Source organism: Hydractinia symbiolongicarpus, chromosome 9 (genome assembly GCF_029227915.1).
Source record: "Hydractinia symbiolongicarpus strain clone_291-10 chromosome 9, HSymV2.1, whole genome shotgun sequence".
Classification (NCBI taxonomy): Eukaryota; Metazoa; Cnidaria; class Hydrozoa; order Anthoathecata; family Hydractiniidae; genus Hydractinia; species Hydractinia symbiolongicarpus.
Genome location: NC_079883.1, coordinates 23920671 through 23946343, shown reverse-complemented (window position 1 = coordinate 23946343; position 25673 = coordinate 23920671). Strand labels below are relative to the sequence as shown.

At 34.6% G+C, this 25673-nt stretch overlaps 2 protein-coding genes across 2 annotated transcripts; both read right to left on the bottom strand.

The window, feature by feature from the left end:
* Positions 1-7344: 7344 nt before the first annotated feature.
* Positions 7345-17540, bottom strand: LOC130657152 (solute carrier organic anion transporter family member 4C1-like). The gene is made up of 10 exons (XM_057460116.1): positions 17418-17540; positions 17137-17293; positions 15376-15567; positions 14631-15001; positions 13723-14122; positions 11388-11565; positions 11099-11231; positions 10434-10609; positions 9566-9783; positions 7345-7518 (listed from the first exon to the last, which is right to left on the bottom strand). Exons 2-10 carry the CDS (start codon positions 17198-17200, stop codon positions 7394-7396), a joined length of 1857 nt encoding a protein of 618 aa, XP_057316099.1. The 5' UTR covers positions 17201-17293; positions 17418-17540; the 3' UTR covers positions 7345-7393.
* Positions 17541-23439: 5899 nt separating this feature from the next.
* On the bottom strand, positions 23440-24964 carry LOC130657579 (GTP-binding protein Rheb homolog 1-like). Its single transcript, XM_057460567.1, has one exon. The coding sequence runs from the start codon at positions 24760-24762 to the stop codon at positions 24094-24096; it is 669 nt and encodes a 222-aa protein (XP_057316550.1). The 5' UTR covers positions 24763-24964; the 3' UTR covers positions 23440-24093.
* Between the last annotated feature and the right edge of the window lie 709 nt (positions 24965-25673).

The window sequence follows — 25673 nt, the reverse complement described above, 5'->3', positions numbered from 1 at the left end:
TTTCAGTTGTTTATGTTTTTTAATGCTTGGCTTTAGAAAGTTTTATTCCAAACCAAGTTATTATTTGTTATAAGAGATAGATTAATGTACTATCACTTAAATGTGTTACATATTGCATAGCATTACCCTTTCCATAATTATGTAGCACCCAAATTAGTCAAATAGTCATTTATGACTCCCCACCTCTTGTAACCCATCGTAGCAAATCTAGTACCACACCACACACCCCTTTTTACTTGATATTTAAAATTTTAAGACCTTGTCTATTCATTTTCATATTTATTCCATTTCAAAGGCAAACTAGTGCTCTAATATGAGAAAAAGATATATTAGGGCCATATGTTAAGCACACAAGATGATATTGCTTTTGTGTAAGTCAAGAGGCAAGAAACAAATTCAAGATGTATAGCTATAGATCGTATACTTAAATAACTAAAAATATCTAACATACATAAAACTAAATTTTCATAACAGTGCGTAACAACTATGATCATACCCCCACCCCTTATGTATTATGTAATTATTAAATTATTATTATTATTAAATTTCAACTGTAGCTAAATCCTTTTTGTGGTGTTTTCGGACACAAATTTTGTTCCGAAACGTGATATTTTTCTACCTATGACTGATGTGGCTAAACTTTGCACAAGTGTGTCTTTTCTGCTTGCTAATAAATGTCAATACATGACAGACCAACAAACTTTTAAATTTGTTAAGCAGTAACATCGTTTGTTTATAGTAATTGGAAGACACATTTAGCTGGTCTGACTAAAACTATACTTTTCGGAAGAGCACTTCTTTTTTTAAGTAGAAAAATAAATAAAAAATAAGATTTTTTTGTAGTAATGGCTTACTATGCCTGCCTATGTACATGTTAGCAAGATTTGCTAGCTAGCTACATGTATTTTCTCATCCAGCTAAATTGCCAAATTCATGTGTTTTCTCACCCTTTTTTAGTCAATCTTATTGAACATTTCACCATTTCTCACAATCTTTCAATGTTTTTGTAACAATATCCGCCATCTTTATAGTAAATTGTGCATATAATATGACGCGCGTATAAATTATCCATGTCGGATGTAAGCCAATCGCATTTGTGCCAGGGGTAATTTCGCCTCCCGCCTCGTTGTCAAAAAGGCAAAAAAACCCTGGCAACGAGGTTGATTTTTCATGAGTTAGACGAAATTCCAAAAGTTGAAAAACTTAATAATTGTAAAAAGTTTTTATCTCATGCTATGCTAAATTATCTCATGCTATCCATATGTATTAGTATTGCTAGGATTTACATTGAAAACGTTGAATTAAGAGTCAAATAACGTCGTTAATAACAAAAAAATTTGTCCGTTCGTCATGCAAATTTTTTTTAAATATTTACGTTAACTAGCTAAAAAAAAAAGCATAAAATGACCATATATTTGTTGTTTTCTTCCTAATCACTATTTTATTATCAGAAAATAACAATATTTTTATTATTCTGTTAACTTTTAAATTTGCGAAAACGAAATGATTTTTGTAATAGAACCAGTCTGGTTCAAAAAAAGGAGTTAGTATTCATTTTTTTTTCTAAGATTTACCAGTTTTGTTTAAATCATTGTGTATTCTTTCAAGTGGGTTCAAATTAAAAAAAAAAAATCTCGTTATTGCGACAGGCCACGTCACTCATTGCACATTTCTATAAAAAAAAGTAATTGACCAGAAAAAAGTTAAAAATCAATACGTTTAGCAAAACATTTTCTTATATTCTAAACTTCTGCAAAACGCAAATTCATAAAAAATTAAAAATAATCTTCTTTTGCGAGTGACAGATATTTAAACTTCTTCCCTCCAATCCTTGTGTTCTAGTTTAGCTGTCCTCATTATTTTATTAAGCGGTTGCATAAATCACTCCACTATGGCCACAGGCAAACGCAGAAGCAGAACGCTTCTGCGTTTGCCTGTGGCCATAGTGGAGTGATGCGTCTGTGTTTTATTCCCCTTTGTTTGAAGTAAGATTTGATTTTCTGCGAGCTGAATAGTGGGCCGTTATCGGAGATAACGTTGCGTGGATTACCGTATGTGCTGAAAATTTTATCTAAACAAGGTATCAGTGTTTCAGCTTTGGTACTCTTAAGAAATTTCACCTCTGGAAACTTAGATTTTTGTTCGATCACGACAAATAGGTAGTATCCTGTGGGAAATGGTCCAAGAAAATCAATGTTCAAAGTTTCCCAAACTTGTTCTGGTATATCCATTATTCTAATTAACGCGTCCTAAAACTTTCAAATTTAAAGTGTCACTTCCGTACGTTACGACGCTTGTTTTTGTTTTGAGTAGATTTAATTTTTTTGGAAGGCGTTCGTTTAACTGATTGAAAGTTCGCAATGTGAGAGTGTTAATGCTAGCTGTTGTATCGACTAGAAAATTTACTTTTCCTCCTTCTAATTTAACAACAGTATTGAAATCAGAATTTTGCTTACTATTCTTATAACTGTGGTTACTGTTACTTGTGTTTTCTGTGCTATCGAATGGAGAATTCACAACATCAGACGAATAAGACACAGTATTAATCACAATGTTCACAATCATACAAAGTTTGGATAGAAAATAACATTTCATCATCACTTTCAGCCTCAAGGGTATTTTGCATAGCAGAAAAATCGTTTAACGGCGAATGAGTGACGTTATTCAAGGGCTGTCTTGATTGGTAAAAGGATGCCCTCCCCAGACGTGCTCGGGTATTTTGATGTCGATATGTTTTGGTTCTACAACATTTTGAAAAGTGACCCTGGTTTCCACATGCGTTACAAATTTGGTTTTCAGCAGGGCATCTGTTTTGATGGCCAAATGGTCCATCACAACGATAACATTTAGCATTTTGAGGTCGGCCTCTTTTACTCATTCCTCGTTGGTTTAAAGAATATGGCTTACCTCGGCGGTCGGTGTAAACAGACCGCAATTCGTTGATTCGCTCCAGGGGCGGATGCAGGATTTTTTTCTCCTTAGGCGGATTTGCGAAGCGAAGCGAAGTCCATGCGTAAATCTCGCGTAGCAAATATTGCACGTTTTAAATCACCTGGTGGTCTAGGGGGCGCTGTTAGCCCCCCAAGTCGGGTCTGGGGCAAAGCCCCAGAAGCTTTAGCTTATTTACCTATTTCAGCACTCCAAAATGCAGCAGACAGCATCTTTACAGGTCCATCTCTCACATGTTATTTTTAAAAAAAACAATCACAAAATTCAAATGAAAGCAAAATAATGTTTTCAGAAACATTAAGGCTAAAATTAGCAAGCCAGCAAAATTTTTACTTTCTCATTCGCCTGTGCTTTTTGAAGAACTTCTGCTTGCTGTATGGTGCTTTTTAAAGTATTTCCTGTCACCAGTATTTCTTCCAAGGTTTTATCATGATTTCTGAAGCTATATAAACGTAACTTGTTGTTAGTAGTAGAAAGTTCAATTTGTCTTTTGATTTCCAAATTTTTATCGTCAAAGTCACATTTTACTGCTTGTTCTTTTAATCGCATAAAATACAGATGTATCGTTTCATCTTCCTGCTGTATCATATTGCAAAATAAATATGTTTCGTAACTTTTATTTACTTGTGGTTAAACCTTCAGGCTTAACATTTTCATATATTTCATACGGGCAACTCCAACGTAGGTCAACAACATAGCTAGTTTTTGAGACTGATGTGTGACACCAATAGCGTGACACAAAAGTTCAAATCTTTATTTATACTTCTTCCAGCGCGAACTGAGTGTAGACATATCTTCTGTGGAAAACTCTGGTAAGGTTGGCAGATTAAGATTTCGAACAGCCATCGAAGTGCATAAAAATTGAAAATTACTTCATAGATAAGAATTAAATCTTGTCGAATTTAATCTTCGTCTGTTATTCCCTTCTCCTCGTCGCCAGTTTATTATCGGGAAAATAGGTTAAATAAGAACACGTGTTTTCAATATATCTCTGTTTATCTCTTTCTCCCTATTCACTATCATAACTCTCTCCTGTAAATATACTAACACACATAAACAAACAGTATTGTCAAAGACAAACAGTAGGATGTTGACATTCCCATTCTCCCTTTTCTTGCAACGAGTAATATAAACATGAGGCTGCAAATGCATAGCGACACTGAAAATGCCCTGGAACAAAATCAAAACATAGCCAAAGGTTTATAACAAAAGTGTATGAAGAGCATCTCTATCTAATGTTTCCAGTTTCCAAAACAGCTGTCAGCTTTGTTGTGTCTAAGCCAACTTTTGTCAATGGGTCTGCAAGTTGCATGGAATCCATTTCAGGCTCGACAGTTCTTCTCTCACAATCATTTCCTTTATGAAATATTAATATTATGAAATATCAACTCTGAGTCGGCGCTCTGCACCCATTGTTGTTGAGTAAGTATTTCGGTAAAGAGATTCATTATCAGTTAATGCATGAATCTGAATGTGCTTATGTTGTCTGTTTGGTGTGGAAATGATTCAGTAAGAACTTGTGACATAAAGTATGCAGCGTCAAGAGCATCAACTATACAACTAGTTTCAGTAGCAAGTGTACTTCTAACAACTCCTCCCATAGTTTTGCTACTCCATACCAATGGGAATACCTTTCCCTTATTATCGGAAAGAAACACAACATATCCTCCTAAACTTTAATCTGATGACAAATTTGCCAACGATGCATCACTGTAACATACAATCGAGCAATTTTACAATGAGCAGAGGTTAGGAAAACGAATCTTTAATGGATTACATTTGATCCTTTGAAGCACTATATTTGCTTTTAAGACATTTGACACGTGGGTGTTTTCATTGTTAAGCTCAATACAGAAATATTGAAGGCAATATCTGGGCGTGTATGTGTAGCAGGCCAGTTTAATTGACCAACCAATTAACAATATTGAGAAGATTCAGTTTTGGTACAAATAGAATCTTTCTGAAGTTGACATTCTCGAGTGATCGGAGTTTTTTCAATATAATCAAATTGGTCGAGTGATAGCTGTCCAGATTCAAACTGACTGATATTATTGCCATCATATTTAAGATGTGATGAGCTGAATGTCCAACTTGAAACATTTGGTAAAGCTTGTCTATGACATCAGCTTTAAAAACACCAGTACCCGCCCAAAGGAACTCATCAACATGAGCTTGTAAAACATCACATATTTGATCATTTTTATCTTTCCAATAAAAAACATGACAATCGATAGTTGACCTACTACATTCTAAAATTGGTAATGCCTCTCTTACTGCAAAATACCACATACGAGCAGCATCATTTACGCCATACACACATTTTTCTAACTTCCAGAGTGTGTTTGGCAGGAGTGCATCACAAGGTGGAACAATAAAGACATCCCGTTGTATTGGCTTGCCTTGGAGAAAAGCTAATTTTATGTCAATAGAATTAAGTGTCTATTGTTTGCTGGCAATTATTGAAAGCACTAATCTCATACATTCCTTACTGACAGTAGGTGAGTCAGCAGGTATGGTAATATTTTCTTGAAAGCCTCGGATGACATCTTGTTTTCGGCACAAGTTTTCCATCAACAATTTTTCGAGTACATACCACCACCTGCCAGTTATCCTGGGTTGACCTACATCAGCAACCTCTTGGTAAACCTTATACCATTTCCATTTTTCAAGTTCTTCATACTTGGCATTCATGAACTCGTCGGGTGCTTTAAAGCAAACAGCTACACACATCTTCTCTTCACAATTACAAGCAGTAGAAAGTTCACCCCTGTTGTGTGTGACTCAACTTCGACTAATATTCATTCTGATACATCACTTCAATCCCTAGAATATACATAGTTAAAGTGATCTCGAACGTTTACCCAATCTTTGTGGATCCCACCCTTCTTTCCATTCTCCCTAGGGCATTTGTATTGCACTGTCTGTTGTCGTTTTGGAAGGGACAACTGAACCCTGGTAACAAGAACAGATTCTGGTTGTTGAGTTGCAACATGATCATTAAAATGTTGTACTTCCTGTTCAGCTTCTTCTTCTTCAATGTGGTGCTGCTCATGCTGTGCTTGCTGATTTTGAGAAATATTTGGTTGACTATATCCCACTGGTTGTAGTGACGGAGAATGGTGCTGTAATGAGGAGTGACCAATGTCATTAACAAGCTGTAAACGAAATAAATAAACACGGCGAAGAACACTGCCATGACGAATTATTACAACTTTACCATCTGCACCGATAACAGTAGCAGGCCCTTGCCAGCGCCGATCTTCTGGTAACTTATAGAAGACTTGGTTACAAGGTTGATAGTAGATATATGCATACTCACGAACAGAATGCTTTAAAGCTTTGCAAAGCTTTCAGCTTATTTCTGCTTGCACAAAAAGATGCTGGGCTATTACAGAGCTGGTAGTTCATCAAGTTCATCATGAAAAACTGATGGCAATCTTGGATTTTGTCCTATTGCCGACTGTGCTGGTGTAAATCCATTCACAAACATACAACAATTGCGCACAGATATAGTGCAATGCCAGTGATTCCGATAACTTTGGGTGATCTTCCAGCATTTTCTGCATCATTATGTCTACTGTTGCGTGGTTGCGTTCATTCAGACCATTTGCCCAAGGTCTATACGCAGCAGTGTGCTTGATGTTTATTCCAAATTGATTACCAAGTTCTCACATTTCATTATTTGCGATTGCGAATTCCCCTCCATTGTCCATGTGAAAAGTTTTGGCTACTCCAAATAGAGGCAACCAAAGTTCTATAATCTTTGCAACAATAATGCGTTTTTCTTTAGACGGTATGAAATGAGCACGTTGTATATAGAGTAACCATCACGATAAGGTAAATTATCCATTTACCCTTCCTTTCTTTTAGATCAATACTAACTATTTCATTAAATTTTATTTTACCAGGATCAATTAAGTTGCCCACAACTGGCCTTGTAATGATCAGTTTGTACCGCTTACACACCAGACAATTTTAAGAATTTTTTTGCAGAATGTCCAAAAATTCCTTATCAGGCTTATCAACGACACTGACAACTTTCTTTAGAAACTCAAAGGGGGGATGACAAAATTCCAAGATAAGCATTCGGTTATTAACTAACTTATTTCCAATAGCTAATACATTTTGTTAAGTTGTGACTTTTGTTGTATATTATATAAAATCATTATTTACCTTCTGTATTTAAATTTTTGTTGAACGAAGAAGAAAAGACGTAGAATATATTCAAAAAAAAAAAACATTCTTCTTGGGTAGCAGATACCTATAAGTATTTACAGAACTTTTTTTTGGCGCCTATCTTTTTGCAGATTTTGCCAAAAAAAACCTGAAAATATAAATTTTGTATTTTTTAAAAAAAATTAACCAACCACATAGGGTAGCGAACAATATAATTAGTTTTATCAAGAACTTCAATAACTTGGTATCGTAGTTGGTAGCGGTAGTGTCACAGTTTCGTTTCGTTGCCATTATCATTGATGTCGCTAGTGAAAGCAAGTTCTTCTCCATAGACAGCAGATTTGGGTTGTTCGTATGTTTTCCACGCGAGGACGTAAAAAATAAAGGACACAGCTATAAAAAAAAAATTAGTAAGTTGTCATAACAACACGAGGGGTATTGCCAGAAATACCCAAATACTCGGAGAAAAGAACTTTGAAATAAAAAAACCAAACGCCATTTTAAAGTTCGTATGTCCGAGCATTTAGGTATTTCTGCTCTAACTGGAAAGCGCATCAACGTTGGTCTCCATACCACTCCTGTATTTGATCATGTTTTGACGGCTGAACACTCTCCTGCTATGTTTCAGAACTTTTCCATTTTAACTACTGAGTCGAATAACCTCTCTGCTGGAGAATCTTCTTATAGAGCGTGACCGACCCATTATCAAGAACACAATTACATCGATTCCTTTGGAATTGTTTTAATAATTCTCATTGTTACCAATTTTATTTTTTGGAGGCCCCCTCCCACATGGCCCCATATTTTTTTGGTTAATATAAAGATAACCACCTGCTCCATGGAATTAATTAAGTAAATCAAATGAGCTTTTACATGCACCCGTAATAATCGAAAGTGAACGAAACCATTGCAGTGTGCATAATATCAACACATAATTTCGTGAAGGAAAAAAATTAGTTTATGCTGAAGTGTTTTTGTGTGGTACTTTATTATAATAATGGCTAATAGAAAAATAACATATGTTTTCATCAGAAAAAATAACAAATAGTGCAAAATCTACATCATCAGACGCAGATAAATCCTCTACAATATGTACATACGTATGTACACCTAATATAGAAATTGCCAGAGATTTCCCCTATCAACCACTGAAAACGTTCATTTTTCCAAAGAAAAAAGTTGGAGAAAGAAGTCGCTCTTGTCAACACCAATGGTTTGAACGATTCCCTTGATTACATTACGATCCAAAGTAAGCAATCATTTATATATACTATTTGTATTGATTTTTCATCTTTCTTTGTTTAAGGATGCGCTCAAAAAATATCTTTTGATTTGATATGTCTAAAGTATAAAAAGGTCTAAACTCAACCTCGTTCCCATGCCGTTTTTGATTCTCAGAGGTCCTCAAGATATTTCAAAAGCCTAAACAAGGTCTGGGAGCGAGGTGAAATAGGATATTGTGTTCTGAAACCTGATTGTGTGTTCTTAACCTTAATTGATTTACAATATCTGTTTTTAGGTCAGATTGTGTTTTATGTGCGTACTACATGAAACATGACTAAAATCAGAGCTTCCTGAGTGAAAGAAACAAGGAACAAGCTTATAAGTCATTTTTAGTTTTAAGTCATGAAAGAAAGCACCTAGGTATGTCGAAATTCACCAGCAGCCAAATTGCTGCGTTAGAAACCGTTGTCGCTCAATGCCCTTATATTGCGGAGTTAACCAATCAAAAAATTGCTAAATCACAGCGTAATGAAAGGAAACATTTATTCGACTCAATACGATGCCTCGGATATTTAGCAAGAAAAGGAATCGCCATGCAAGGACACCCAGGAAATGATAGACGTTGCTAACAGGTTCGTAGCTACAAAACCAATTTGGATAAATATTTTTGGTAAATTTTCGGATCACGATTTGTAATCTCTGAACAAAAGTATCAAGATACTATTTAAAGAAATGTTGTTTTCTTTAAATTTTTAAGTTTCTTTAACAATTGTTTCTCTTTTGGCTGGTGACCAAAAATTTAAGCAATCAAGTAAAACATTTTTTAAGCCTTTTTACATACTTATTGTTGTCACTACTTTCGCTAAAAACAAGTCTCTTAAATCGCCGCAGATGCCGTTTTTTGAGGTTCTAGAATGCAACATTTTTTTCGTCGCCCAACCATTGTGGGCAACAAGGTTTTAGGCATTACTTACGATTTCAGCTAAAAACCGACCCCCCCCCCCCCCCTTACATTTGAAAACGTAGCGTGGGCCCTGAATTAGGTCCTTTAAGTCCTGATAAAATTATCGGAATTTGGGAAACATTTTCCAAATTTTGGCTCTTTTTAGCGTTTATCTTACAAGAAGTTATTCACCTACCGCTGGAACGTAACTCCCGCGCCCTTACATTTCGAGTACATAATATTATGCTTTTCTCTGCTTATAAATTGTTTTACCTGAGGCGGAGGAGATTGCAAGAGACAAATATAATGATAGATTATCCACATCATACTCCGCACAGTTAGACTTCTTTCCGCACTCATCATATTTCCATACCAAGCAAGTAGAATCTATAATCTTCCCAATCAACACTGGTCCTGGAAGCATAGCCAGTGAACGGAGTAGAAGAAACTGTAAACCCATGGCAAAACTTCTTCGATTCTCTGGAACAGATCTGCAATAAAGTTACGTGTTTATTTTAAACATGTTTTAACTTCAAGGCAGGGATGCCTATTTTTCTTAAATTTTAAGCTATAGTAAGGCTTAGTGGTGTGTACTTTGTCTTCAAATATAACGTTCGTACAAGATATAGTTTATTCCAGAAATAAAACTTCTAATATAGTCAGGTGACGTCACTATAACGTTATTATTCTATCAAATATAAAATTTAAATTTTTTGAAAGATACGGTTGAGCTGTTTTTGATTCAACTTCAGTGGCAACGACTTGTTTGTGTCTGCTCCAACATTCAGCAAGAGAAAGCTTGCTTAAAGTATAATATATCATCTAGTATTTTGATTATGGGAAATTTATAAGATGCTTTGGTTTCATAGGTTATTGGAATCTATGAAGATTATGCTTGTGAAAAAATACATATGCCCAACCTGTTTGTTTACGAAATAAAATTTCAGAAATATTATATGTATTTTCAAATAAAAGTCACGCCTCAGACCATCCCTTCCACAAAAAAAAAATCCAGGAATATTAAGGGATGAGAGAAAAAATTTTTGCCCTTCGAGTATCTGAAAATATGATAAAAAAACTCAGATTTGTATCAGGTGTGTACAATATACCACGAAACAAATAGAAGACGTAGAAGTTATACCTTAAAACCATCATATTGTTTGGTGTCCCATTTGCAAACGCGAAGATTGTGATGACGAAGAGAATACAGATAAAAAGAAGCAAGTTCTTGCACTTTAAGTTACATTTACCCTTTGAAGTGAGCGCTGGCTCGCTTGCGTTATTTACCAAGGATAAACATGAACAGTTTTGGTAAATCTAGAGGCAATACATAGATTCAGGTGGTCATTTTTCAAACTAGGGCTTCATCCCTAAGAGCATCGTTTCCAGAAAAGGCTCAATAGTCATTTGGAAGTTGTAAGTAAGTCCGTGAAGTCATTTCTGTCCATTAAAAAAACTTTTTTATCTGATTGAATTCTGTCGTAAGCATGCATTTTTAGTAGGAACTTCCGAATTGCTTTAAAAGGTTAAAAATTTCAGTCAGTTTTTTTAAGAATTTTTAGCGTTTGGAATCCAAGAAGATCTATTGTTCTTGAAAAGATTTAAGATAAAACAACTTTAGCAGTATTCTCAAATCGCTTGATTAAGTTTCACTTTTGTGTTTGACTGAAGAAATATAAAGGCGAGCACAGAAAAGAGATATTCAAATGTCGGTTAACATTTTAACACACGTGGCTAAATTTTAGGTCAGTGACGACAATTTCTTCTAATAAAGCCTCTAAAATATTTTAAAATATCAAAACTTACAGTTTTCGTTTTATTTATGCATCCAGCGAAACAAGGTGAAAAGTATGTCAAATCGTTATAGCAGATTGGCTCATAATAATCTTTCAAACAGCCACAGTTATGATTGCAGGAATTCTCCATGTTAAATGTTGAACTAAAATTGAGTAAGCAAATTAAAAACAGGTGAAATCTGGGTAAAACTGAGGCCATTAAAAGTCTTCTTTTTGCTCGCTCCAGTCCTCTCAAGAACAAAGCCTTAAAAAAAGAACTTAAGACACAAAAACAGACAAATTGCCTGTTTCACACTCACCTGAAATGATTATTAGCATTCACCCCAACTAATTTTATATTTTCACAACCAGGCATCATGAAGTTAAAGCTAGTCAGAACACCAAAGAAAGACAGTCCACTACATATCATGGCTGCGATTCTCACTGAACTATTTACTTTTATACGTCGCATCATCCACGAACCTGCCGCCAAACCAACTATAAAAAAAGTCAGAAAAACAAACAAAGCTTATTACGTAAGTAACATTTCGCATGGAGAAAAACGTGAATGTTCAAAAACAGCGAAATTTAACCTGTGCAAAATGCCTTAAAACAATATTTTCTTTTATTAATTTTTGAAAGGAATCGAATAAAAAAACACATATATTCTCTCACAATGGAACACATCCTTTTTCTCTATTACATTCTACACATTACTAATTTCATAATATTTCCTCATCTTTTTCCCCCTGGCACCTTTTCGCTCATAGATGTAAAGAACTTTCGGGTTCGCTCGTCCTTAAAATACCACTTGAATTTGCCCGCTGATAAAATGTGGAAACAGTATATACATCGCGTTTGCTATTTCTTGCGTCCGTGGCTGACTTCTTTCTCGCGCACAGATAGAATACGAATGTTATTAATATGCAGACTTTACAAGACCTTAATAAGTGGTGCTAATTCTACGCTTATTAGATAATGTAAGGCTGTTTTGTAAGTTGATTATTGGTTAGATTATCCAAATTTCAGCCTCAATACACGTTTCCCGAATTAGTTTTCTTTGATGTACCGCTGCTATTTCTTAACTTTCTGCAACAAAATGAATGTGAGTTTTGAAATCCTTACCTGAAGCTTCGATAAATTGTAAAATCTTTAGATTCATACAGCAAACAAACAACCTGTTGAAACAGATTTTTTAATTTTCTACTAATTGATCTCTGCTTGAAGTCAAAACTTAAAAAAGACTTCAGCAAAAACATTAATACCAACAAAACAGCATTTTCACATGTAGGATTAAGTTAGAAATTTATACACAGACCAATTTAATGATGCTAGATATTATCTTAAAGTCAAAATATCAAAATTCTAAAAAAAATTTAAAACAATTCGGGAAACGTGTAGCTATTAAGTCCCAGGAACTTGTTATGCTAACCCCCAGCAATACACTCAATCATAGCGCCGTGTTTTTTTTGCGCGCGCATCATAAAACATTACGTAATGCTATCCCAAACAGATGCGTGCGCAGAAATGGAGGTAACGAAAACATTAGTGTTGTAAAAAATATGGCTACGGCGGGGAAAAAAAGAATAAGATCGACCAATTGCTGTGTCTTAGGATGTACGAATAGTCAATACTCCTTAGAAAAATGGAAAGACACAGAATGTTCAATTCACAAAGGTTTATTTCATCATTCATGCTCCTGGAAAGCACCGTTCGAGTAAGCTTTTTTGTTGCATGCCTGCTAGCTACTCTTTCGTTGTTTTTCTCTCTTCTCTTTACTCTCTCTTTCTATCAGCCAACTATGGCCCTGTCTTTTCTTCTCGCGTTTTAGCTGTGGCTTATTACCATTTCTATTCTTGTTGTTTTCTTAGTTGTTGTTTCCCTTCCCAAAGCACAACAAAACAAGCCCTTATTTTTTTATATTTACTCTTGACTTATAAACTTTATACTTTTTTATAGATTGTTTACTTTCCCATCTGCCAAAAAAAGACGTGTTATGAGGGACAAGTGGAAGACAATGATATCTCGGATGAGCCCTAGGAAACCTAATAAGCTATGGACTGTTGGAGTAAAGCAGAGAGTATGTTCAGAACATTTTGTTGATAGTGAACCAACTTTAGAAAATCCTGTTCCTATCCTTCACATGCGTTACCATGCATCACCTCGTGCTAGAAAAATGAATTTGGTTACCACTAATAGTAGGCGCCAGTTGAAATATGTGACTGCTACTACAACATCCAAGATGCAAGAAGGTAGTTTCAACAAGCATAAAAGTGACAACAAAGATTGTGAATAGATGCTGTGTTTGGAGGGGTACGCAAAAGAAGACAAGCTTTGAATGCATGTTTTATTTGTGTGAATGTTAAAATAAAATTGTGCCAGTATAGCATGGTTGAAACATATTGTAAATAAATGTTGAAACCTGAATTTTCCCCACGTTTTTAGTGTGCATTTTGTTTGTTTTGAATGTTTTCTTCCGTGTCCGCTTGGTTTGTTTACATTTTTACCTCTATTTCTGCGCGCGCATCGGGTATTACGTAATCACTTAGATGCGCGCGCAAGTAAAAATCGGGACTGTGATTCCATGTATACATACATAACCCCCTGTAATATGGTTAATGAGTAGTGTTTTAACTCCACTACATATATCGTTACCTGTAGTACCAGAAACAATAAGAGCGCCAATGATAAAATTTGATTCAGACTGCTTTGCTCCAAATTTTACGAATGTGATTTTAGTTAAAAACGGAACCAATCCTATTGCCATTAAGACCCTTGCTGACATAGCAACGCATATCAACACTAACGTTTTGTTTTTTAACAACTGCAATGTTGCTTTTACGAACCCTCTCAAACCAGGTTGTTGTTCTTCTGACTTCTCTCGAATTTCTCCCCTAGCCATCGCATTTTGTCGTATTTTATCTGACCCAGAAAAAGACCTTGGAAACATCAACATGACAATACCAACAAGGTTGAGTATCCAACAAAGAGAAACGAAAGGTAGCCACCATCGTCCAACCCAGAGAGGATGGTTCGAGTTAAGGTTACTTGGTGTCTAAACGAAAATGCGATTCATATATTTTCACATCTTTGGCTTGACTGGAAGGGGGGAGATTAAACCCTGAGCTTACAGGAAATCCCTTCACATTGAACTAAAACTTGTTTATTTCACGTGAAGTGCCAGACTGTGGAAGAATTACCTATTACTTTCAGCCATATGTTTATACAGTATTCCCTCTGATTAGTGGACACCGTTGGTGCATGGACAAAGTGTCCGCTAATCAGGCGTGTCCGTTAATTGGAGAGAATACTGTATAACAAAATTTATTTTGAATCACTAAAATCTTGATATAAGTTTGGAAAAACCTCGGCAAGGTAGATAAGTTCAATTCTCATTCGCACACTTTTTATTTGATCATTTATTTTCAGGAAATAGAGTGATGCCGGCAGAGCAAACCAGCCTTGCCAAATTGACAGGACTTGGTCCCATACAAACACCCCTATAAATATGAATTAAAACTTTATAAATTAAAATTTTAAAAACTAAAAAAAGAACCTAGTACCTTTCCGACGTCAACAAAATGATCTAATGCTATGCCAGCTACGAAAAATCCACTTGAAGGCCCAATAAATATCATGATATACCAAACCCCGATATAATTCGGACTATTTTTTGGGGAAACATTTTCGTCCAGGTAAGACGCACCAAGGGTAAATAACGGTGTTGTCCCTAGACCCATGATCATCTCAGCCACACAAAAAATAACCAGGTACAACTTCGAAAAACTTTCTTTACCGCACGAGTTAAAGTTTAAGCCTGTGTTTGTTAAATTTGCATGACAAACTTCGAAATTCTGAAAGAGGATTGACGATGCTCCAGCAGTGTAGTCTCCTTTTAGAAATTTTGGAACAGCAAACATGAATGCGCCGATACCTAAAACAAAAATAACAAAGACTTTATTGAACTTTGTTAAAGAGTTCCACTATGTGCCTAAAATTTATTTACTTTAGCTCTAGAACGAATTTTAACAATCTGAGTGGAGTTTCTGAGAGCAAAAGAAAAATTATTTAACATATTTTCCGGTTTTTATATAGATCTAAAATAAAATATTCCAAAAATCCGAAAAGACCCGGAAATTGGGATAGTCAAGTTTCAAGTTCTAAGCATAACATAAGTTAATAAATTTTTGGGATCGCTTTCATAAAGATTTAAGGGAGTGTCTCAAAATTAATCCGTCAAATATGTTTCAATGTTTTTCTTTGCATTCCGCAACTAAACACATTTTAAGCGCAGAAAAAAAACATCACCTGTTAATATGGCTCCATATCCCAACCATTTTGGCTTGTGTCCTCTGTCACCATAGTAACTTACTAGCAATACAAACAATAAGCCGCTGACGTCATTTGATGCGCTGATGACACCAGTACTTGTGCTCGTTAGACCAAACTCTCGTTCAAGGTGCGGGATAGACGCACTAACCAATCCATTCACTAACATTCCTGACAAAAGAGGTGCAGAGTCGCAAAATAATAGACAAAGGATATGTATATATTTTAGAATAATTTTGACCATCGTGGACTATCGAGACTTTCTTACGCGGGATAACCCAATACCTTACGATACTTCGCGAGGCACAGTTGGAAGGTGGATGAACTTGATACGCAGCAATAATGGGCATGTAATAGGGGTAGGATATCTACAGATTATAGGATTGCGGTTGAATGAGATATCGAAAATTAGTTATTTTTTATTCGCGCAACCTCGCCTGCAAAGATAAGTCACAATATCAAAAAAACTCAATTTTGAAGGGAAGCTGGTTTAAAGAAAAAAAGTTTCGCTGGCGTACTATAAATCTTCTCTTAAAGATCGAACGTTTGTGCTTCGTTTTTCCATAGCCGTTTTTCTTTAGCTGTTGTGCTTGTAAAAAAGTTTTACTTTCAGAGAAAAACTGTCACTTATGATATCAATGTTATCGTCAAGTTGCTTAAACTTTTCTGTAGTGTAACAGATTCTATTTGGCTTTCTTGCTTCTACGTAAAAGCGACGTAAAACTTGCTCACACAAAATTTTATGAAAATGTTGTAACTTGTGCGTATTTTTGCTATCTGTTTCACAAAAAATATGTTCGATATCGAAAACATCTTTAATATTAGCAATATCGAATTTATTAGCTACAAGAAGTACAAAATGTTTTTCTTTGAACTTTTTTTTTATAAAATTAAAAAATGAAATATTTAGAACATTCTTATTCCCTGCCACTCTCCCCTTTTTAGATTATCAAAAGCAGTAGAGAGTGCTTCTCTATATAAAAAGCAAATTAAATGCGTAATTTTAAGGATCATACTCACAAGTCATGATTTACGACGTTTTGATATTATACCTGCGCGCTTTGAACTTGTCAAGGTTAATTTGTTATTGTTCGCAACGAACATAGGATCTAAGATGTTATTTGGTTAGATCTAGAATATCAAAATGTGACCGTAGCGTTTTTTATTTCATAATGCGGACAATGCAAAAACTGCGACCAGCACATCCTCACCCACCATACATCTGCCTCACTAGAACTTTTGCAACCTTTCCACTGCAGAGCATTTGACAGACAAGGCTGTTTTGCCATTTTAAGGAATAGCCAAAAAGCTGCCATTTTTAAAAAAATTATGCACGCGATTGTAGTTTACACACTCATTCAAAGAAGAAGAGTGTTGGCCCTCTTGATCGAACCATTACTACTTATTATTATTATTTACCCAGGATAGCCTCTTCAGTTTCTATAGGAAATGTTATCATTGAGGGTCCTGCGAAAGTGTTTTTAGTGCTCTTAAAGCTCCCATTTGAGCTACGGAAGGCGTGCAAGCATAACAACCGCTCAACTAGACAACTGCCCAAGATATCAATCCTATTTTCATGCTGAACTTTAACCAGAAAGCATCGATACACACTTTTATAGTCTCTGGCATAACTCGATCGGGGTTTGAACCCAAGACATTCCGTACTTGAGGCGAACCCCCTACCACAAGGCCACCAGTTTACCAATAAAAAAAAATACAAATCAAAAATGTCAGTAATACCTTGCAAAATAGAAAATAGAGAATGAAATAACAAAAACCAATTGATTGTAGCAAATCTTTGCATCTATCTCGGTCGACATCTATACCATCCGCAGGAAAGGGAAACTCTTTCTGTCAAATGTGAATCTGTCATAATAAACACAGTGCCAAGTTTAGTCTGCGAAATAAAAAAAACAAGGATTAAAAAGACATAATAACAAAAAATATAGAATGAAATTAAATATGATTCAATATATGAATAAAATGAATCAATAGTGACATCTCAAATCAACTTTCTTTACCTGTACCACCGTTATTTCTTAAATATTATTTTATGCAATAGATATATTCAAGAGTTTCAACAACAAAAAATTGATAACCCTAAATTTTAAAAAAATTTAAAATGCAAAGCAATAATCGTCAACGTAACGTTGATTTAATGATATCACACTTGCTCTGTTCAAAGTAATAAGATGGCTTGTGACAATAGCATCGCCACGAACAGTAGTTACTTCGTGAAATCAAATTAAGCTGAATGAAAATTCACATGCATAATAACTTAACCATGCTTGAAATATTTATTTGAAAAAATTTAAATTAGCTGCAAACGAAGTGAAAATTAAAATCTCGAGTGACTCTTCCTTCACATTAAAAAAGGGCTTAATAGCTCGATTTGAATGGCTTTCATTATTTTCTAATTCATTCAATTCAAGCGAAAAAACTTCATTCATTTATTATAAGTAGTATTGGCAGTTAAGATGACTAATGCGGTATAGTTTCTCTACATGATAAAATAGTAAGAACACAGCACAATTGGATTGATGCAGAAGGAGTGGGTGTTTTGTCAACAACATGGCCATGTGATTTTAATTTTTTAAATCGCCCTTTTTATTAATTTGATCTTGACCTGTGTATTTAGGCCGACTGATAATTTGGGCCACTTTAGTTATCACAAAAAATCCGATTTTACCAGAACGACATAACACTTACCGAATTTAAGTAAATATCTCTATAATAATACGCCAGTCTCTATAATAATACGCCAGTTCTGTCTGTCTGTCACTTTTGCAAAGTGGATTATATTCTTCACAATTTCATTAACAAATTCTATAAAACATCGCCTATAAAATTGTTCTGTGATTTACCAAACTTTACTGTTAAAATAGTATTGACGTCAAAGGAAAGTATATTAAATAAATGAAACCATTACATTACAAATAACTTGGAAACAGGGTGGTGACGTCAATGATTTTCACCGCGTGGGTAACTAGGGACCACCTGGAACCAATTTGGCTAAGTTTCCCAAACCTGAGTCTCCAAATCCGTTTCGGATTTGACGGGTTGATGACGTCATCAAAAAACCTTTAAACCTTAATATATCTGCAATCGTTTGTCCAAAATACATGATCATATACATTTTCTTGATCAGTGTTTCAAGATCTATACGATGAAGGAAGCAGGTATACAAATTTCTAAAAAAAGTCATTGCTGACGTCAGCAAAATTTTAAACCCTTATATTTCATTAACCGCGCATCAAAACCACACAAACATATACATTTTCTTGATCAGCAGTTTAAGCTCTATACAATAAAGGCAACTTTTATTGTGGATGGGTTGCTGACGTCATCAAAATTTTTATTCTGCCCCAGTGGATTTTTCCACGGGCTTTATCGACTAGTCTCTTTAATAATATCCCTATTCCGTCTGTCTGTCTGTCTTTGCACAGACCCCCCGCTGAGTTAAAAAAACATGCTACGGAAACACGAATATCAAATGCGATATATTTTTATCCACTGTGTTGCGACGGTTAAATTTAAAGGACGGGCGAACCCGTGGATTATTCCACGGGCTAAGGACCAGTCTCTTTAATAATAGCCGTCGTCTGTCTGTGTGTGCGTGAAAGCAGCGTCCCATAACGGAAACACGAAATTTTTAAAATGCACACGAATATTAAATGCGATATAATTTTATCCACTTTGTTGCGACGGGTAAATTTAAAGAACAAGCGAACGCGACGGATTTTTCGTTAGCCCTATTAGTCGTTAGCCCGTAGATTTTTCCACGGGCTAACGATTATCTCTTTAATAATAGCCGTATTCCGTCTGTCTGTTTGTGCGCAAGAAATGCGTTGTGTTACGGATACACGAAATTGCGTACAGCTCTTTGATCTTTTTGTGACACTATTTTAAAATTTTATTTTTATTTTGTCTTTTGCGTAGTTTCACAAAAGTTTAATTTAAAAAGTTTCTTAGACAAATTTCATGGGTAATTAACTTTTATTGTTCCTTATTGTTTTATTGTTCCTCCTTAAATAACTACACGGTCAAAGTTGCGGACAATTAACATTGCGTTGTCTATTTCATTAAAGAAGTTTTAATTTTTCGCGCCTTTTTAAGGAAATTAACAAAAACAAGTTTTTGATAATAGGATGAGAACAATAAATTTTAAAAAGACTTTGTAAGTGATTTTTTGTTTGTTCTTAACATAAATTTGGAATTTATTTTGTAAATTTTGTTTTATCTTAAACCATTTCCATTTTTTATGACAATTTTTTTTGCTGAAATTATTATGTTTTTAACTGACCAAAAAAAGTAGGAAAATTTTAAATTTAGTTTTTCAAAAGCTATTTGCAAGAGAGGCCTCTATCTTAACTCCAATCAGGTCGTAAAAATGCGCAAATTATTATTCAATATATGAATTTTACGAGAAACCGAAGTTACACTACTTTCGATAAACTATACTATAAAGAAAGAAAAATGTGTACTTTAAGCTTCTTCCGTGCCTATAACTGTATATTTCCAGACACCATGACTACTGCAGAGTAATTTCATAACAGGTGCGCGAAATAATTTGATAACAGGTGCGCAAGATAATTACGTTGGCTAATTCCCGTTGATTGTTCCACGGGTTAATGACTTCTCCATAATAATAGCCGTATTTCGTCTGTCTGTTCCTGCGCAAACCCCCCGCTGAGTTAGAAAATGATGTTACGGAAACACGAATATCAAATGCAATATATTTTTATCCACTTTGTTGCCACGGGTCAATATAAAGGGCGGGCTAATCCGTAGATTTTTCCACGGGAAGCGACTAGTCTCTATTATAATGCCGTATTTTGTCTGTGTGTTCAAAAGAGTTTCCGCGTCTTTTTATGGAAACACGAAATGTGATATATAAGGGACGGGCGACCCCTTTTTTCACGGGTTAACGACTAGTCTATGTTATAATACCCGTAAACGTCTGTCTGTCTGGCACGCAAAATGGTACCGCAATTAGTGAGACGCACGCAATTCGGTATAAAAAGGACGGGCGAATCCGTGGATTTTTCCACGGGCCACCGACTAGTATTTATATATAATTCAAAAAAAACGTTCGCTACCTTTTTCGATCAGTAAGCAATTTTTTTTTATTAATTTTTTAAAACAATTTAAAAAATTTTGAAAATAGTGAAAATTATTCGTTGGTTATTTGTTGGTTATTTGTTGGTTGACTTTGGACCGACAAAAAAAATTTTGCCAACGAAAATGAGAAAAACTACTTTGGTCTTGCGTAGTTGAAACCAGACCTCCATACACCCCTTCATCATATTTATTAATTCAACGCACCTTCTTATTTCGCAGTCATTTAAAGATTCTTGAATGTGCTTTGGAGTTTCTGGAGTGGTGTAAATAAAGTTGATGCAGTTAATAAGGACCCGTATGTCGATATACATCTACTAAATATATCTATGGAATTTCAGCTACTGCTCTGTTTACACGATAATAAACTTGATAAAAAATTTTTCTTTAAAATTTTTTTTTTTTTGCAAAACAAAATTGAAAGATGAACTGAGTTCAAATTTTTCTTATTTTTTGGTATAACAAAATTTTGGACCAATCACATTGATATTTGAACAAGGGAAAAAGTGAATAATTGAAAACAAAGGAATGGTTAATAGAATAACCAATAAAGTTACAGAATTTTTAGTTTTGTTCTGTCCTGAGGGGGAAATTTTTTACAGAACTTTTCCCACAGGATACCTCAGAATCGTATTCTTTCCACAGAAACCTTGTTGAAATGAATTTCAAATTTCAGCCGTTTATCGATTGTAAAAAATAAAACGTTTCGGCATCATACATCTCAATGGATAACATAACTGAATTACAAAAGCAACTTTTATGCAGTCACATGCCCACATGTAACAAATTCCTGCACAGTGCAAACAGGGCCTAATTTAATGGACTTATAATTTATCTATATTAAGTAAATAGCTACTTTGGAATAACAATATTATTGATTTAATAATAACATTAGAAAAAGCGGTAGAATTTAATTTAATGTTAACAAAACGTTTAAGAGATTCTGACATGCAAAAAGATGTTGGTCTTTGTCGAGCTTGTTGTGGTTAAGATCACCCCGTACTTGTACATTTCAATGCAAAATAATCTTGAAATTAAACTGGTTAGATGTTTTTTTTTCAAGCTTATCGACCATCATCGCAGTCAATTAAGCATACGTAAAGTTTAGAATCAGGAAGCTTAGCTTCAGCATGAGAAATTATTCTTTTCATGTGTTCTCATTTTCTTCTTAAACTTTAAACCGTTTAATTTATTTTACAGTGCATTAAAAATATCTGTGATGTTAAATCTCAAGTTTTGCAAAGTTGCAACAATCGATTCCGCGAAAAGTTCTGCCCTGAAATGTGTTTTCCTAATGTCTTTCTGTATTTTTGTTCCGAAAAAAAGCATATCAGTTAAATATCTAGCCTTCTCATTATTTTACCTTGTTCTTATTCTTCAGACTTTCTAAACATTGTCGTTCTTATAAGAAATTTTCAGTAAAAAAAGTGTATTTGAAAAAGAAGCTTTTAACCTTTGTAACCAGGGCATCTTTAGACATTGGGACGGCGAATTGTTATCCTTAGCTATATCACAAGAGATACAAGATGCCCTGGGGACGAGGTTGAAGCACTTTAATTAGCATTTTGAACACAGGAGAGAAGTGTGCCCACAACTGAACACAACTGAACATCTCAAACAATCCTTATAATAAGATATTCTAAATGACAGTAGTTTAATTCATTTAAGAGTATTATTCTAGTCTTATCCTAAGTAAGTGGGTTAATCAGTAAATCTAGTGGATTTAGCTGGTTTTGTTTTAAAAGGAAGGCTTAACATTTTATTTTCCTGTCGCCGTGCCATATAGTTATCATCCTAACAAAAGCAACCTCGTTGTCAGGACTATTTGCTTCTCAACGGCAAAATAAAATTTTCCTTATAAAAAGATATGTTAACCCTATCGCCTATGGTGGAGGGCGTTCCTCCCACTTTGTTTTAATAACTTTCCGCCACGTCTCTGGAACGGAACACAATTTCCAAAAATTTCATAGTTTTCCGTGGGTATCCATTTCTTTGATTGCATTGTCAAAAAATATTTTTTCTATTAATATTTTAAATGGAAATCTACATTTCATACATTGTATTTGTTGTAATTATTGAGCTGCTTAATTCGAACTCCGCTAATTCGAACAATTTTATAGTCCCAACTCTGCATTATGCTCGTTAATTCGAAATTTTGTGTATCGATAAATAAAATCTTATGGGGAAATAAAAAAAAGTTTTCATTTTTATTTATTTTTATTGCATTAATGGTGGCAAAATTTCCTTCAATTTATCAACTAAATTGGCATTTTTAATAAAATGAAGTTTACATGGAATTTGGAAGCCTTGCCCATCGCCAAGCAAACAACGTTAAAAGATTTTTATAAAAAGTTGTAGTAAAGTTGTAATAAAGTTATGTTAGCATAAAATGTTTATCAAAATTCTTGTTTTTTCTGAACTTCCGATAATCCGAACATTCGTTAATTCGAACAAATAATTTAGTCCCTTGGGTGTTCGATTCTTATAAAATGACGTCATAGATCATTTAAGTAACCACAATACCATTTTTTCGTTCAAACATTTCATAATAGATTAAAGTTTTATTATATTAAGTGTCAAACGACAACATTTACGGAGCCTGAGATCTTTGACGATCCTATAGCTACAATTCCGAAAAAGCTCATAGCTAAGAGAGGTAATATTTAAAAATTGTTGACATTCGTTATTCTAGTTTTGTATGCATGAAATATTACCCATTTTCCTTCGATCACAGCCAATATGTTCCAAGGGTTCCTTCAACAACATTTTCCATTTCGATAAAGAATGGAGGAAAAGAAGTCGGCCCAGTGGTATACCTTGGGAGTCTCTACATATACAACTTCGGCCCTGCGCTGGCCTATTAGTAATTTCAAGTTTTATTTTTTGTCAAGGACAAGCGAAGAGTTAACGAATAATCGGCTTGATTTTATATTATAGTCTAGAAAACTCCTTTTATAGATAAAATAAACTATATTATGCACATAATCTCTAAGAAGAGTGAGAAAATCTCCCTTGCTGGCGATTTACATGTCATATTTCTAACATTCAATTACTTGCTAAAGTAATTAATGTTTTATTACGAAGTATTTATAACTTCAACATTAATTAATTCTTTATTAATACCCTCAATAATTCGTTTATTTATTAATCTTACTAAAAGCAATTTTAATCACATTCCACATACCAAAGGAGTCGTATCCGGTTTAAATACTTGCACAGAAAAACGTGCTAATTGTTTTTTGATGGAAACTTAAATCAAATCTACTTGCGTTTTTTACAGAGCAAAAGTTGAATTCCTTTCAGCTTTGTTCTCTCAGGCACGTTTCTATGTCACATATGATTTTGTTTCTAATGATGTTACAGTTAAGAAACAAGGATTTTGCACCCTCGATTCGGTACTTAAAACTTTCTACTGTTTAAATAACCTCGTCACATTGTTGAGTGTGGAAAAATTATCCGCTCCGAATATAAGTTAAAAATCTAGGGCACATTTCCAATCTGCACAGGGAGTCCATGTCAAATCACCAATGTGCACAGGGCGTCCATGTTCAATCACCAATTTACACAAGGAGTCCATGTTCAATCACCAATGTACACAGGGCGTCCATGTTCATTTCTTACTCCCTGTCTACGTTCTAATTCGACTAGTATAGGGAGCCAGTGATCTTTAAAATTAGCAACCTGTTTTGACGAGACTTCAATACAGGGGTAATCTTTTTTAGATATTTCTTTGTAAAACTTAAACCTTTCTTGTATACTTTCTTCATCATTGCTGGCTAGATCAGATTTATTTGCCACAATCAAAACAGGAACGTGCTCTCCCTTTACATTGTATAGATCATGTAAGGTACGAAAAACGAGATTCATGCTGTCATGGTCATCGAGTGCAAAAACAATAATAAACGTGTCTGATTTTCTGATAACGGCTTCGTACAAGTCTGGTAGCATCCCTCTCAAGCTCCCTGGTGTATCATGTAGAGACAGGTCATGTTTACACGAGACACCATCTTCACATTTTGTTGTTATGGTAACCTTATAAACTTCTGTGACCTTTTGAAAATCATCAGGATAATCTTTCTGCGTAAAACGGCGCGTTATTGTTGTTTTTCCTACATTTGGCGCCCCAAAAACAGCAACTTTTGTAGGAAAATGATAAAGTTTGGCGTGCGCTCGACGTCTTGTGTATCTTCTTGTGACGTACCTCTTCGAGGCTTTATATTTTCTTCTCATAAAATTATACCAAGCCATAGAAACAACTAATAAGATATCTAAAAAAGTATTTGCTTATTTTTCTACTAAGTCGTCTTATCACTATTTTAGCGAAAACAACATTTTTAACGATGTTCAGAGAACTATTATCATGTTAACCTATAACTTTTTTATCCGTTTCTTTGTTATGTAAGAGAGTTATTAAAACAAAACAAAAGTTTTTCCAATTTAATGTAACGGCAAACCACGCTTAATCTTGTATTTAAAAGACAACGAGTTATCAAGTAATTAATCACGTCTAAAATACGGACCAATATATTTTAACAGGAAATCTATATGGGAATAATTCATTAAAAAGGTCATGCTTTTACACGGTGACACAATGAGAGTGAATTGGATCGATTTCATTATTGCTAGCTATATTGTGTTTTTGTTGGTTATTTTTTACCTTTGGCAGTAGTGAGACACAGCACGATCCTTAAGTAAATAGAATAAAGGGATAAATATTTTTCGCTCGAAAATGTTTTATTACACAGGATAAAATTGAATAGCAGGACTTCTTAGTATCTGAGAAATGATTAAAGTCTTCATAACATAACAAAATACAATAGCACGTTTTGAGTCTTGATATGACTATTTTCATATGCCCTGTAACTGCAAAAGTTTTGAACTTGCTCGTTTACTTTCTCCTAAAATATTACCCGTGTTATGTATGCCAAAATTACTTCGTGCTAACTGTACACGAAATGTGTACGGAAGCCAAAGCTAAGCTAATATAAGTCTAAAGGGCGACCAAAGTGGTGGGTTAATCTGCGCCTAAAGATTAGTCCCTCCCTATATTATTAACAGTCGTATTCTGTCTGCTTCTGCGGACCCCTCACATAGTAAATTTATTATACTAACAGGCGATCAAAAATGCAGGAAATACGTATGACGGGAGAAAATATTAG